Genomic DNA, 14980 nt, shown 5'->3' with positions numbered 1-14980 from the left:
ACGAAGTCGGGAAAAATGATAAAAAGTCTTGAGTTTTTATTTTTGCAAAGCTACAACAAGTGCGTTATAAGTGAATTTTTTTCGTTTTGGTCAGCTCTTATTCAATATCACCCTTACATTTGGTTGGTAATGTTTTGCTACGTATGTATGTTTTGCTGTGCTGTGCGTGTACATTGCTTGAAAACAGACAATACTTGGAATAATGAACATTCCTGAACATGAATCAAAATTATTATGGCTTGTTCAAACAATAAATTACTTTATCTACCTAGCCTGTGTACAGACGTCCCCCCTCCCTCAGAGGGTGGGGGGACGTCTGTACACAGGCTATAACTACCTTAACTTTGGATATTGTCATTTTCTAAATGTGTTATCACTTTTTACTAAACACATAAACATCCTTTATGAAATACAACAGAAAAATTACATTTGATGAAAATAAAACCACTAATATTAGGTATGTTGAAAGCATTTTCATAGATTATTTTTCAACATTGAGAGCATACACATTGTTTTTGACATAAAAATAAATACATAAAATATCATTTTAAATAGGTATGTTAGGCAGTTGATGATCAAACTTGCCCTTGTAAAATATCATCACACTAATAAGCTCATTAAGTTTCAGAGATGATCAGGAAATTCAATGCTTTATAAAACTGCAAAGCTACTACTCTGCAAAATACAGTTGTCTCTTACCCACTTCCTGTCACTATAAGCGTGCAAAGAAACAAGCGTCTGATAGACCAAGGACAGTAGATTTTGCTATCGGGCTACTCAATTATGCTCTTAAGTTGCCCAATGGGCAAGTGAAGTTTTTTGGGGAATTCAAATTATGCAAGAACCGTATTATTAATGCTCATCAACTTTTTCTTGGGCTAGTTGTTTATGACTCTCAGGCTATTAATTGCATGCTAGCCACAGCTTTCCCGAAAATGGCAAGCTGTACAACTGACTTTATTTATGCCCTGACTATTGGGAGTATTAAGAGTTGGCCTTCATCTCCTGGCAACAGAAAAATTTGTTGTTATATTTTTTTTTTTCCTAGTCCAAGACTGTGATCCAGTTGATGATTAGAACGAACTTTTTTTAAAAAATACCTGTCGCTGCTTTGCAGACTCACTTTCAGACACAAGTTTACACCTGGATTTGCACTTACACCTATATCATAAACCAAGTCTGGTTGTCTGGGACAAATAGTTTCCTTGCTTTGCAAGTACCTTTCTAAGCTCATGCTCACTTGCCTAAAGGTGATGTTGCACGAGACGATTGGCAACAGCAATTTTTAGCACAACACAGTGTTGCAACATTTTTGTGACATTGTTTTGAATAGTTATGAATAGTTACAACATTGTTCCAACATTGCAACGCTGTGTAGCACTAAAAATCGTTGTTGTGAATCGTATCGTGTAACATCACCTTAATGGACTTGGTTATGGTCATGGCAAGTTATCTTGTAACATAAATCATTCACCAAGACAAGCAAGCACATGTGGGAGCTTTGTAATTTGGTTTTTTTTTTAGCCCTGATACATTAGGACAATTTTTATACAGTTCTTTTCTTATGTACATCATATACCCAGAGGGGCTGGATATTTGTCTCTCAGTTAATGCATCTAGCATAATTAGGAGGTGAAGTCCAGTGCACTGTTAGTTTGTGAATGGAAATAGCTTGCGAATATGTCTGTTATAGATATTACAGGATAATATATGTAAACGTAAATATATGAAATTGACTCATATTTTGTAAGTATATTTGTCTGTGTATATTCAAACAAACAGTTGATCAGGAGAGAGATCTACTTTTATAACACACTAAGTAGGCAGTTCATCCAGATGGGTGACCTATCTGTTTGCTCACAATTATTTAAGCACTAACAGATTTTATGACCCAAAGGGCCTTCCCTAACTTGTCCTAGACAGATCATAAGTCATCATTAAGCCAACCTCTTATGCATGTCTCAAATTAATAAATTACAACCTTATCTTTGATGCCAGTTCTTTTCTTATAATGTCAACTTCCTTCTTCTCCTGTTCATGTCTCATTCTTAAAATCTCCAGCACAGTTATCTCTTGTTCCTCATCGCCTCCTGTCTCCTGTTTGTGTTTGCCAGACCCAGTCCACTTCTTTTGATTCATTTGCTTTGGTTTGGGGACATTCTTGGCATAGTTTAAAGCCTATAGAATAAAGTAAACAATAATAAATTATAGTGTCAGTTGTAGCAGCGACTACTACTTGAATTCTTTTTGTTACAGTGCAAAACAGTTTCTCTTCCCCTCAAATCAATCAGATTACAAAGCAAGCAAACAGAAAATTAAAATTACAGACCATAAATGCCTCACTTAGAGGAAGTCTAAGAAAACAACTAAAGAATTAAGGAAGGCTGACACTAAAGGTAAAGCCTGCATTTGAGTTAAGTGGACGAACAGAACATAGCTTATTCCCCTTCCCAAAGCATGAAATGACCACTAGGCCCTGGACAGGTTGCTATCCCATCACAGGGTTATCTGGGAATCCCCAACAATAACATTTATAAACCCTTTTAAAGCACCGCAGCCTCAGAATATTAACATTGACATTCACCACTTTACTCTCCAATAAGATGACAATTTTTTTCATATACTAGTACCTGGAATATTTTCCGCAACAGCAGGCACTTTCATTGGGCCCTTTCAAAGTCTAACTGAAACAACACTTTTCCCATCCCACCCCCAACCCCGCAAAACAGTCTTGGAGAGGGCAATGCTGCAACCTCTATGACGACAGAGGGTAACATTGACTGACTTAATTTTAATATTATTTTACCTCAAATTGCAATGTTTCCCTTGGGGCATTTAATGTTCCCCTGGGGACAAGACATTATGTCTTTAATAATATTACCTTGCTTTAGCGTGAATTGTCACTTGCCCTCTTGTTATACTTACTGCCTCCCTCTTCTTCTCTGCCTCAATCACATGATTGGCCTTAACTGGGGCAGAAGCAGCTCCTTTTCTTCCCCACTGCTTTCTTGACGCTGAATGCTGAGCTCTCAACATTGTAGCATACTCTCTTTGTTTATTTATTTTCTTCATCTACAAAGTAATGAAGAACATAATTATTATTAACAACTGCAGATATAGCCCACAGACTGCAGCTGCATTAGTCTGATTCTCAGGTCACTCTGAGAACCAGGCTACAGCTTAGCTTGCAAAAGGCATTGTCTGCAGAAGATCAAAGAGATATGCATGGCTGACTATTAACATCCTTTGGTTATTGTTTAAATGGCTAATGCCCTTATTACCTCTTTAGAAGTTTTTACATCTGTAATAATAAATTCCCAAGTTTTTTAATAACACTTTATGGTGGTGTAATAACTTAACACATGGTCGGTATTATTTTCATCTATGCCTGGTTCGAGTCCAGATTTCTTTCTTATCCTGCTGCTAAAAACAACCTTGAAAATTCAACCAAGGGATCTTGCCATACAACGTCTTGCCAAAACTACTGACTTTCTCAAAGATTTAACTTAACATGAATCTTATCATCTACATCAATTCTGAGTTTGCTCTTCATAGCATTTCAAATGTTATTTTTCTTTAGTTATTGACATTACTTTTTCATTAGGAAGAAGAGTTAACTGTTTGATTATGTCTTATAACTACAGTTTGGTCATAATCAGGGATGTCACTAGGAGCTGAATGCTGGCTAAATGCACCAGCTGAAAAAGACCTTATAATCGGCTCTAACTGCTCTGAAAATTGAAGACATGGGATAACTTTGAAGGAGCAGTCAAGTGAAAAAGCCTGCTTGACTATTAAAAAGGATTGCCGTAGTAAGCTTTTCCTAATAGCTATTCCTGGATTGGAGAAAGCTTTGAAATGGTTGACCAGCAATTCAAGGCCTTTACCTTTTCCTTGAAATCATCAGTGTCAATATTTGGTCCCAAGCCCCCAGCCAACGGCTTGGCCTTTGAACCAGCAAGGTTCTGGTAGTCCTTTAAAGTATATGGTTTGTATTCAAAAGGCTGTCGTAAATTAGAGTAGCTTCCAGATGCCTTGCTGTTTCTACCAACATTTGCTATATTCTGCAATGATGTAGATCTTGATTGAGCTAAATATGGATCTGAGGAAAACTTTCTATGGAGACTGGATTCTGGTATTTTAAACCCTTTATCGGACTCATCATGTGGTAAAACTGTTGACTGATAATAACCCTCTTCACTGAAATTTGAAGTATGTAAACTGTTAATTAATGGTTTGCGTTCATAACCATAAACTCCTGGAGGTGCTGACTGGGTTGATAAACTCTGATGGTACAATGATGGAACAGGTTTCTGACTTAAATACCCCATTGCACTTCCATAACCTCTACTGTAAGTTCCAGTTTGGTCAAAATAACTCGACTGGTGAGTGCTATCATATAGTCTAGAATTTTGACTGACATCATAATATGGTCCATGATTTTGAAAAATATCATGTGTACCGTTTGAATAACTGTTTTCTAACAAAAAGCTTTCCTGTTGTTGTAAATCAGCGCTTGTGTTGCTCATAGTGTCACCATGGGGAATTTGATCCACATGATCTCTTGGAAAATTGGTATTCTGATTAAAATTCCGTTCTACACTATCCAGCTTACTCTCTGAGTTAAAACCTGGTGTATTATCCAGATTCTGGGATCCTTCAACATTGGCTTTCTTTTCCTTATCTTTATTGAGTTTATTTCTTGTCTTGATTGCATGCATTTGAGCATAACTAGCCCTCTGGGATGCTCGCTTGCCAACTTGTTCCTTGTTTCTTTCGATGATGTGCTGCGGTCGACGTGGTTTAGGAGCTTTCTCGGCATTTTTACTCTTGTCATCAACAGGATTTTCATTTTGTGCCGGCGTTGAACTCTTCGGATAATCGACAACTCTTTCGGGAAATCCCAAAGGTGAGACGGTATTATCCTTTCCAATTAACTCCTCGGTATCAACAACATCGCCAATTACTTCTCCGCTTTCTTGCAATTTCGTCGAGTCGAGAGAATCGTTTAAAGATACATCCAAGCTGTCGGCCACCATCCCTACATTCTGCCGTTCGTCGTTGAGATCGACTTTACTTGGCACAGCACCTTCGTCCAAGATTTGTTTATCCAATATGGCAGCCAAAACAGTTGGCGATGCAAATGTTGTTATTTTACCCTCCACAACATCGTTGTTTTGTTTTTCTTCCATTCATGGAAAATTAAATGTAAATAAAGCTGGATTTTTGTTTTCAAAGCGAGGTGTAAAACTGAATATTAAAGAGAAATTTAAAAAGGTACATTTTCTGTTCCAAGGCGCTTGAAAACAAAGAGTGTATACAACTACCCATAATGCAACACTCGTTGCCACGGACAAGATCATTTTTCAGTGGGAGGAGTAGGTGGTGTCTTCTAAGGGGCATTTCTGCGGCTGACACGTTAATGCCACCATATTTTTATTTACCCACCCCCGCCTATTTTACCATTTTTCCTTTGTGCTTTCAAATATTCCTATGAAGAAAGACACGAGCTTGAGGCTTGGAGCTTGAAGGTGAAATAATGGCTTTTTTCAGAAGCCTGCTTTCTTTCTTTGACTTCTTTCCCGGGGTGGGGGGTGGAGGGATGGGTAGTTTTGGTAGAGGTGTGCTGCCGAGACAGCTGCCGAGGTATCCGACAAAACTTACTACATACCTCAGTTAATGATCCTGATTCATTTTGTTTTGCACTCAGAATTTTAAAGTGATCATTTAATAGACTACGATCGTCATTTCTGAATGTTAGTGCCATAAATGAAGTACGTTGATCGCCAACCATCACACTCCGTATAAAAGGCTTTTGTTTCAAAACCACACCCTGTTTAAAGACGCTACACGGTGAAATTGTATACCCCGTTTACGGCTCAAAACCCTGAAAACCATACCTTCAACAGGGGCGAATACCCGTTTAGGATAATAAAGGAAGTGCCCCCGGGTGTTCATTAGAGATCTGCAGTTTAACACTAGTGGATAGATGAGTTGCTGAGAAAGACGTACTAAGACTCGGTGACATTTGTTTGTTCAACTTTACAACTTAAGAAATAATCGTACAAGGCACAATTGGCAAAAGAGCGGAAGAACACGGCCCGAAATTTACACGAGGATTAACTACCTGTCTTAGAAATGATGATGTAGATATGCGACATATAAAAATACACTCATATACTTTGCTGCGGGGAAGGGGCAACTGAATACAGGCTATTTGCAATTAAACCAGAGTTAGAGTTAGCCGAGCTTCGAAGAACTTGGCCCAGAACCCCCGGGGGCCCAGAAGTACTACCAAATAATACAGGACTGAACTTACATCACGAAGAGCCAGACCGGTGGCAAACGTTTTGCACAAAAAAGTGACCTTTCGAGTTATTCTAGTGAATGGGGTAAAATATTAGATTGAAGAAGGCGCTATAATGCTGCTTTTAACAGTTAAAGCGAAAGAGGAAGCCGAGGCATTCTTTACTGCAGGCAGATATCGATCAAACCCTACTATTATTCTACTGAAAATTAAAAGGCAGTACCGGGCGATTTGTATCTGTAGCATTTATTTTATAGACATGGCTCAACCTCGTTCTCCGGAGATGGAGAGACCCTGGGAACGAGGAAGCCTGCATAGCAGGCGCGGTTCGCGCCCGCAAAATCTCTCGAACAATGCAGAATGTGCAAAAGAATAGAGACAAAGCGCGCCTAGTGAGGAATAGTTGCAAGCGCAGCCGTATTTCCGGTCGTCGCTTCTCTACACCCGGCAAAAAGTTATTTTCGGATTAAAGTAGAGAAGGAGAGAAGCGACGACCGGAAATGTGTCTGCGTTCGTGAACTATGTATCCACAATCGTGGACAAAATTGATGGAAAATTTGTACCCCCCTCCCCCGCAAATCAAGGATGGGAAAATGGTGCGTTTTGGCTTTTGCGCGTCTTCATTCTTGATTTGGGGGGGTTGGGCGTTTGCTGTTCCATTTTTTTCTGTCCAAGATTGCAGATGCAGATCGGTTTATTTTACATTATCATCAATTTTTTTTTCATATCAATGAGTTGAAGAGAATGCCTCATCACGGAATTTCTTTCGCTGTCAGCTCTTTTCATCCTCTGCATATCCCTCTGTCTTCATATCTGATATTCCCAGTTCATCGTCTTGTTCCTTTGACCTTTGATAATGGACAACTTCCAGCTCAGGGTCTGGGTCTGGCGCGTACAGATTCTACAGAATGGTTGAGGTAAAACATGAGCCTTAAAGTCGACTTGACAGTAGAGGAAATGAAAAAGTATCTGACTGTCAAATATATTCTAAGTGTATGAAAGACTTGTTTACCATTACTAAATGCCAAGACTGAAATATCAGTCCAGCCCTACCCATAAAAACGCGGTACTGCAAGTGAAGTCATTCGTTGGTAGCAACTATCGGGAGGAAAAGAGCAGCGAGCTTTTGTACTGCACGCAATTTTTATTCACGGGATTCGCGAGCGTTGATCTTGGCAATTTAGTCCCTGAAACCGCCAGTAAGTTATTTTGTTCCTTCGACAGGAACCTGACAAGCGAAATGTGGTTGGAATTTGGCCATCGTAAAAAGCAAAAGTAGACCAACTTGTCCCAGGCGTATGGATCATGGGGTTGGTGCAAAGCAGAAAAAAATGCTCCCATTCTTATTTCACTTCTCAGTTTGGCACCACCCTCCGCTATCTGAATGCGTGAAAGAGGCTGAAAGCTGACCTTTAGTGCCAGCCCCTCCTCAGAGTGAATAACATCACCTACTTTCAAGATAGACTCTGAGGAATGATAAGAAATGTTCTGCAGGTGTCTGCGTTGAAGTCAAGACACATGATTGAAGGACTAATATCCACCCCATACATTTTTCTGGTTCACGCGCTATTAAACTATGCTTTAAGTGATCGAAAATGTTGTGCAGTTTCACTGTTTGATTTCGCAGGACTTAAGGAAATGCGCGTTAGGATAGCATTAACTAAGGCTAGGAAAGAACTGTACCTAGATATTTTGTTTTACCTGTATGTAGCTATTTCCGGCTGGATCATCGAGTATAATCTCCACACCTAGCTCTTCACCGCTTATTATCTGTAAAGAGGAAGATATAAGAAATTAGCTGGGGAATTCTTCATAAAGCTTGCCGAGATATGGTGCGAATCAGGACCAAAAAACTAAAAACAACTTTTGTTCACGCTTCAAACTAGCAATCTAACTTCAGTGACCATAATACCTATTACTTATGTAGAGAACTGGAACTAGTTAGAATAATATCGAAAAGGACTGGCTCTAGCCAAGATGATGTAATCGCAAGATGGCGGAAAACGCCACCGACACGTATTAAAAGAGTTAGAAGTTTGGAGTAATTTGTGGTTGATTTAGGCGTGTAGTCTAACAAAATTGGCGACCCTGCCAGGACTTGTAACCCGACGAAGATGAAACACTGGATGGAACGTTTCTGGCGATCGATTTTGGTATGTTTTTGAGCATATTTGTGTCTCTCATCGCTTTGACCACGTGCTTCCACTGCCCGCCATTGTCAATCGGAAACATCGGAACTGAGGCCTTGCCGATGATGGCAGAAGATCTTCAATTGGAATTACAGTCTAGCATCTATGCCGCGGACTGGAGCTCACTCGAGCGAATGGCCAAGTTCTTCAAAGTTGAATATGAGGGAAAAACAAAATTGTTTGTGGCGAAACGTGTTGCTCTACGGCTCGATGATGAAATTGAAAAACTGAAGGAAGCCGAAGTCGTGCCGTACCTCAAGGACGTAAAAGAAATGCTGACAGAGAAACCCCATGGCATCAAGAACGATGAAGAAGATGGTAAGCCAGTTCTAAGTGATTCAAAACCTCCTCCCGTAGCGAAGGAAGATCCTGTTCAAAAACTACTAGCGACTAGCGCGTTACGTAGACAGTTTAAGATCAGTGGTCAAATCGGGGAACCCGAGCAGAAAGACAAAATTAGTTTTTCTTCCCTTATGCGTCAAATTCAAATGGGGTTGGCCCAAGGTTATGGCGAGAGTGAAATTGTTGATGGTGTTATTCGCTCAATTACACCTGGCATGGTACTTAGGAGTTACCTCGAAACTTACGAAGATTTGACATTGGATCGGTTAAAGAAAATTCTCCGTAGTCACTATGGTGCAAAGAATACATCAGAACTCTATCAAACACTGGCATCCCTATGTCAGAGCCCAAAGGAGTCACCCCAGGCATTTTTGATGAATGCTCTTGATCTGAGGCAACAAATCCTGTTTGCATGTGGTGAAGAAGAAGGTGAAATATCCCTACAGTATGACTCTGGACACATACAACGTCTGTTTCTTCGGTCAGTAGAAACTGGTTTACAGGATGAAAGTATTCGTGCTAAGATTCGCCCATTCCTGAAGGACTCAAATGTGACAGATGAAGTGTTGATGCAACAGATGAGCATGGCTACGTCAGCAGAAAAGGAAAGGGACAAGAAGCTTAAGAATAATACCAAGACCAAACAACCACCATTATCAGTGTCTGCGGTATCTGATGGCCCACCTAAAGAAAAGGAAGGAGGCAAGAAGAACAGCCCTCAGAATGATCTTCTAACAGCTATAAGTGCAATCAAGTCAGAAGTCGAGGCATTGAAAAGCGAGGTCAGGAAGAACAGCAATCAAAGTGTACCTCCAGGCAAGTGGCCAGAGAGAAGAAGACCACCTTTGTGTTCAAGCTGCCTCGAGAACAGAAAGGAATATTGCAATCACTGTTTTAAGTGTGGGAGCGAATCTCATCTGGCAAGGGGATGCAGGAAGCAGTTAAACAGGAATCGACTGCTCCCGCGAGACAGGAAGCAGTCGTAAACCCACCAAAGTCTCACCAATGTAGCCACTGTTGTAAAACCGGAGTAGAGCATGGACAACTTAAAAGATGTAGTCAGTGTCAGAGTGTATGGTATTGCACCACGCGATGTCAAAAGGGACACTGGGCTGAACACAAGGTGTTGTGCCAAGCAATAAGTCATCTTTCTGAGGCGAGTACAAGTAAGTCAAAAGAGTTTGTAGACCCAGCCTGTGTCAGTCATTTAACTCCAAGTGAGCATGCTAAAGTTATTGGCCTTGTTGGCAAGAAGTGTATGGTGAAGTGCTTACTCAATGACTATGAATGTGAAATGTTATGGGACACTGGTGCCCAGGTTTCAATAATATCAGTCGACTCTGTCCAAAGATGCTTAGGACAAGTAGCCATTAGACAGTTGTCAGAACTCTTGGAGACAAGCCTTAGCCTAACAGCAGTGAATGGGTCTCAAATACCCTACATTGGGTGGGTGGAAGCCAGAGTTATGCTAACTCCTCCTGGTAGTGATAGCAATCAAGAGGAACTGTTAGTGCCTTTTCTAGTGACATCAGAAAAGTTGGACTGTCCCATTTTGGGATACAATGTCATTGAAGAGTTAGTAAGTCAGGACCAGAATCCAAACCCAACAATTTACAAGAGTTTCCCTGGAACAGATAAGACAAAAGTAGATGCCTTGGTAAATTTCATTCAGAGTTCAAGTTCAGATGCCATTTGTAAAGTGAGGACGGGAAGGAGAGATGTGGTGATACCAAGGGATAGCATGATAACTGTTGGCTGCCGTGCAACTACAGGACCAGTAAACAAGCTAACACCAGTACTGTTTGAGCCAAATGAATTGGCACAGTTACCAGAGGGTTTAGAAGTTAATGGAACTTTGTTAAATGTCAAACCAGGAAAGTCATCTAAGGTACAGATTGCTGTACACAATGGGACAGACCATGATATTCTGCTTAAGAGTCGCACCCCGTTAGGAGTCCTTCAGGCAGTCAAATCAGTGACAACAGCAGATGTTAGACTGAGTGAATGTAGAACCCAGAATGACCAGCAATATTTTGAGAAACCTAAACCTCAGGGACCCACCACCCCTGCTGAGCAGCAAAACAAAGAAAATGAAAACCCACTTCCGGCAGTTGATCTCGGTGATTTGGATCATGACCAGCGGACTGCAGCTGAAATGATGCTGAGGGAAGAGTACGAGTCATTCTCATCCAATGAAGAAGATATTGGCTGCATCCCTGATCTGGAAATGGAGATTAATCTGCATAATAACCAGCCAGTGCAAAAGAAGTACACGTCAATTCCTCGACCACTGTATCCGGAGGTGAAACAGTACATTGAAGACCTTCTGAACCAGAATTTCATCACTGAATCCAAGTCCCCATACTCCTCTCCAGTTGTCTGTGTTCGCAAGAAGGATGGGTCTCTAAGGCTATGCATTGACTATCGAGAACTAAATCGCAAGACTATTGCTGACAGACATCCCATTCCTAGAGTCCAAGAGACCTTGGATAGTCTTGGCGGAAATAAGTGGTTCAGTGTACTTGACCAGGGTAAGGCGTATCATCAGGGGTTCGTAAACAGGGACAGTAGAGCAGCGACAGCATTCATTACACCGTGGGGGCTATATGAATGGGTAAGGATCCCATTTGGATTGATGAACGCACCTGCGAATTTCCAACGGTTTATGGAACGTTGTTTGGGTGAACTAAGGGACAAAGTGGCTATACCGTACCTCGATGACATCATAGTATTTAGTAGGACATTTGCAGAACACATCGAGCATCTGAGAACAGTATTGCGAAAGTTACGAGCACATGGAGTCAAGTTGAAGCCGCGCAAGTGTAGTTTGTTCAAACGCGAGGTCAAGTTTTTAGGAAGAGTTGTGTCAGGTGATGGTTACCAGATGGATCCAGGGTGTGTACAAGCTATCGAGAAGTTAAAGGAAGTAACACCCAAAACTGTTGGTGAAGTAAGACAGCTTGCAGGAATACTAAGTTACTACCGAAGGTACATTAAAAACTTTGCTAAAATTGCGAAACCGATCTTTGACTTGCTTACCAGCACAGGACAGGATGGACAACAGCCCTCAAAGACGCCAATCGTTTGGGGAAGAGAACAGCAACTAGCCCTCGAGAAGTTAGTGGGACACCTCAGTAATCCACCCATTATGGCTTATCCAGATTTCTCAAAAGCATTTACTCTCCACACCGACGCAAGTGAAGACGGTCTCGGGGCAGTGTTGTACCAAAACCAGGATGGGGTCATGCGAGTTATTGCTTATGCTTCACGAGCGCTGTCACCAGCTGAGAAAAAGTACCACCTTCACGCAGGAAAACTTGAGTTTCTTGCTCTAAAATGGGCAGTGACTGAACACTTCCGTGACTACCTTTACTACTCGCCAAAGTTTACTGTTTTCACTGATAACAACCCCTTGACATACATCCTAACATCAGCGAAACTGAACGCCACTGGTTTACGGTGGGTTAATGAATTAGCCGACTTCCATTTTGAGATCAGGTATCGACCAGGAAAAGCCAACGCAGATGCTGACACCTTGTCTCGTATGCCAATCAGTTTTGAGGGCTATATGAAAAGTTGTTCGGAAGTAGTTAATCAGGATGTTCTGGATGCTGTCACATCTTCAGTCCATGTAACTAACACCCCCCAGACCGCCTGGTTGTCATCTCTCACCGCAGTACACGACATGTTAAAGGAAGAGCGTGTAGACATTCCAACTCTGCCACGTGATGAACTTGTCGCAGCTCAGCAAGAAGATCCATCAATTGCTCGTGTTTTACAGTTTATTCAAATTGGAAGGCGTCCCACCTATCAGGAAAGGCAGCAAGAGACAGCTATTGCCCGACAACTCTTACACGAATGGAATAAACTGTTTATTGCTGAAGATGGAATCCTTTATCGGAAAACTGGGTGTGGAGACAAAATGGTTTTACCCAAGAAATACCACAAAAGGGTGTATGAAGAGCTACACGAAAACATGGGGCACTTGGGTGCCGACAGAGTAGTGGAACTAGCTAGAGAACGCTTCTATTGGCCGTTTATGAGAGCAGACATCACCCATTATGTCACAAAAGTGTGTCGTTGCCTGAAGCAACGTAAACCCGCAACTCATGTCCACGCACCACTTCAGCCTATCCTCTCCACAGCACCTTTCCAACTCGTCTCCATGGACTATGTTCATCTCGAACCAAGCTCGGGTGGATACCAGTACATATTGGTAATCATGGATCACTACACCAGATTTGCCCAAGCATACGCCACCCGGGATAAGTCTGCGAAGACCGCTGCCAACAAACTGTATAATGACTTTATCATGAGATTTGGGTTTCCCGGAACCATTCATCATGACCAGGGCGGAGAGTTCGAAAACAAACTCTTCTACAACCTTGAGAAACTGAGTGGGATCAAACATTCGCGGACAACCCCCTACCATCCACAAGGGAATGGGCAGGTTGAAAGGTTCAACCGAACACTTCTATCAATGCTGAGAGCCCTGCCAGAGAAACAGAAATCCCGTTGGCGTGACCATCTCAATAAAGTAGTCCATGCATACAATTGCACTCGCCACGACTCTACTGGATTCTCACCTTTCTATCTACTATTCGGTAGGACGCCCAGGCTACCCATCGACCTAATGTTTGGCTTGAAACCTCCAGAGGGATATTCTACATACCCTGAGTATGTTAAAAATTGGCGAAGAGCCATGAAAGAAGCTTACGAACTAGCCTCCGCTCATGCAAAGAAAAGTGCAGACATGGGGAAACAACAGTATGACAAGAAAGTTAGACATACCACGCTACGTGAAGGAGACCGTGTTCTTGTGCGAAACATGACGGAGCGTGGTGGCCCAGGAAAGTTACGCTCTTATTGGGAGCAAGAAATCCACGTTGTTACTCAAAAGAGGGAGGATATGCCAGTTTACGAGGTAAAACCAGAGACTGGTAATGGAAGGACAAGAGTTCTGCATCGCAACCTGCTGCTACCATGTTCCTTTCTACCTGTTGAGATACCACCTAAGCCATCCAAGAGTCGTCGCACGATGCCCAGGACAACCCGAAGACAGCAGGAGCTACAAGAGAACACAACCAGAACCACTGATGAGAACATCCCTGGGTTAACACCTGGTCAACTTCAAGAATTTTACGAGTCTACGAGGAATCATACTGAAGACAATTGCCAAATTGTTCCAGAGTTAGATGAACACGACACTTACCCTTGTCAAGTTGATGGTCCAGGCTCAGAGGGAGAGGCTGAAGACACAGAGCAACCAAGTGGTGCGTTCGATGATGAAGCTGTAGATGGTGTACCTCTAAGACAGTCACAGCGCGTAAGCAGACCACCCCTCAGGATGACCTATGATGCAATGGGACAACCCTCCTTTCAACCCAGTTCCACAACAGGAATTCGCGGCATCACAGCATCATATCCACACCAGTTATGGCAGCCTGTCCCGGTATCATGGATGGTGCAACAACCTGTCTTTCAGCCCTTCAGTTATTTTGTACCTTTCCCAGTACACGTTCAGCCGATGTATCCTGTGCCTGCGTGGCGTTACCAGCAAGCCTGGTGGCATTAACTTGAAGAGAAAGGAACTGATTTGGACCAATTGAAATTACGTTCGTTTTAGATAAGACGGATAAATGTTTAGTATAGTATAACTCACATGTCGTTCGTTTTAAGAGGTACAACCTTGTTTTATTAGGAGATTTTTTTTTTCTCGATCTCTACATGTTCTTTGTACGGGCAAACAATCGATATAGGCGCGTTATCGAACAGTACAGTGCAGTAAAGATAACACAGTAACATTTGGGCAACTTAAGCGAACATTCTGGCCTGATCAACCAGGATAACTTTGTTGACCCAATAATGAGATACAAGAATACGAGGAACTGTTACACGAGATAACCCACAAGAGACTATGGTCTATCCGTTCATGTTGAGGACAACATCTTTTTCCAGAGGGGGAGAATGTAGAGAACTGGAACTAGTTAGAATAATATCGAAAAGGACTGGCTCTAGCCAAGATGATGTAATCGCAAGATGGCGGAAAACGCCACCGACACGTATTAAAAGAGTTAGAAGTTTGGAGTAATTTGTGGTTGATTTAGGCGTGTAGTCTAACACTTACATCATGGTGTCTCGA

The 14980-nt window shown here is 41.9% G+C and overlaps 2 protein-coding genes across 2 annotated transcripts in view; both read right to left on the bottom strand.

Annotated features, from left to right (window-relative positions):
- Nucleotides 1–337: 337 nt before the first annotated feature.
- On the bottom strand, nucleotides 338–5305 carry LOC140951030 (uncharacterized). The gene is made up of 3 exons (XM_073400253.1): nucleotides 3888–5305; nucleotides 2926–3072; nucleotides 338–2178 (listed from the first exon to the last, which is right to left on the bottom strand). The coding sequence occupies exons 1-3, from the start codon at nucleotides 5190–5192 to the stop codon at nucleotides 1975–1977; spliced, it is 1656 nt and encodes a 551-aa protein (XP_073256354.1). The 5' UTR covers nucleotides 5193–5305; the 3' UTR covers nucleotides 338–1974.
- A 1230-nt stretch (nucleotides 5306–6535) lies between these two features.
- The window catches only part of LOC140949807 (zinc finger protein ZPR1-like), a 20129-nt gene continuing 11684 nt past the window's right edge, over nucleotides 6536–14980 (bottom strand). The window contains exons 12-13 of the mRNA XM_073398939.1: nucleotides 8009–8077; nucleotides 6536–7208 (exon numbers count right to left, since the gene is read on the bottom strand). Of these exons, the coding sequence (XP_073255040.1) occupies nucleotides 7080–7208; nucleotides 8009–8077 (198 nt within the window). The 3' untranslated portion in view covers nucleotides 6536–7079. The remainder of the gene's footprint in view (nucleotides 7209–8008; nucleotides 8078–14980) is intronic.

The sequence above is a fragment of the Porites lutea genome, chromosome 10 (assembly GCF_958299795.1).
Source record: "Porites lutea chromosome 10, jaPorLute2.1, whole genome shotgun sequence".
Classification (NCBI taxonomy): domain Eukaryota; kingdom Metazoa; phylum Cnidaria; class Anthozoa; order Scleractinia; family Poritidae; genus Porites; species Porites lutea.
Note: the sequence above shows the minus strand (reverse complement) of the source record. Positions and strands in the feature narration are given on the sequence as shown.

Coding starts and splice junctions, on each gene's coding strand:
- LOC140951030 (XM_073400253.1), bottom strand. CDS start 5,192: ATGGAAGAAAAACAAAACAACGATGTTGTGGAGGGTAAAATAACAACA. Junction 3,073..3,887: donor CTGATGATTTCAAGGAAAAG/GTAAAGGCCTTG, acceptor ATTACTTTGTAG/ATGAAGAAAATAAATAAACA. Junction 2,179..2,925: donor CAGAGAAGAAGAGGGAGGCA/GTAAGTATAACA, acceptor TTTATTCTATAG/GCTTTAAACTATGCCAAGAA.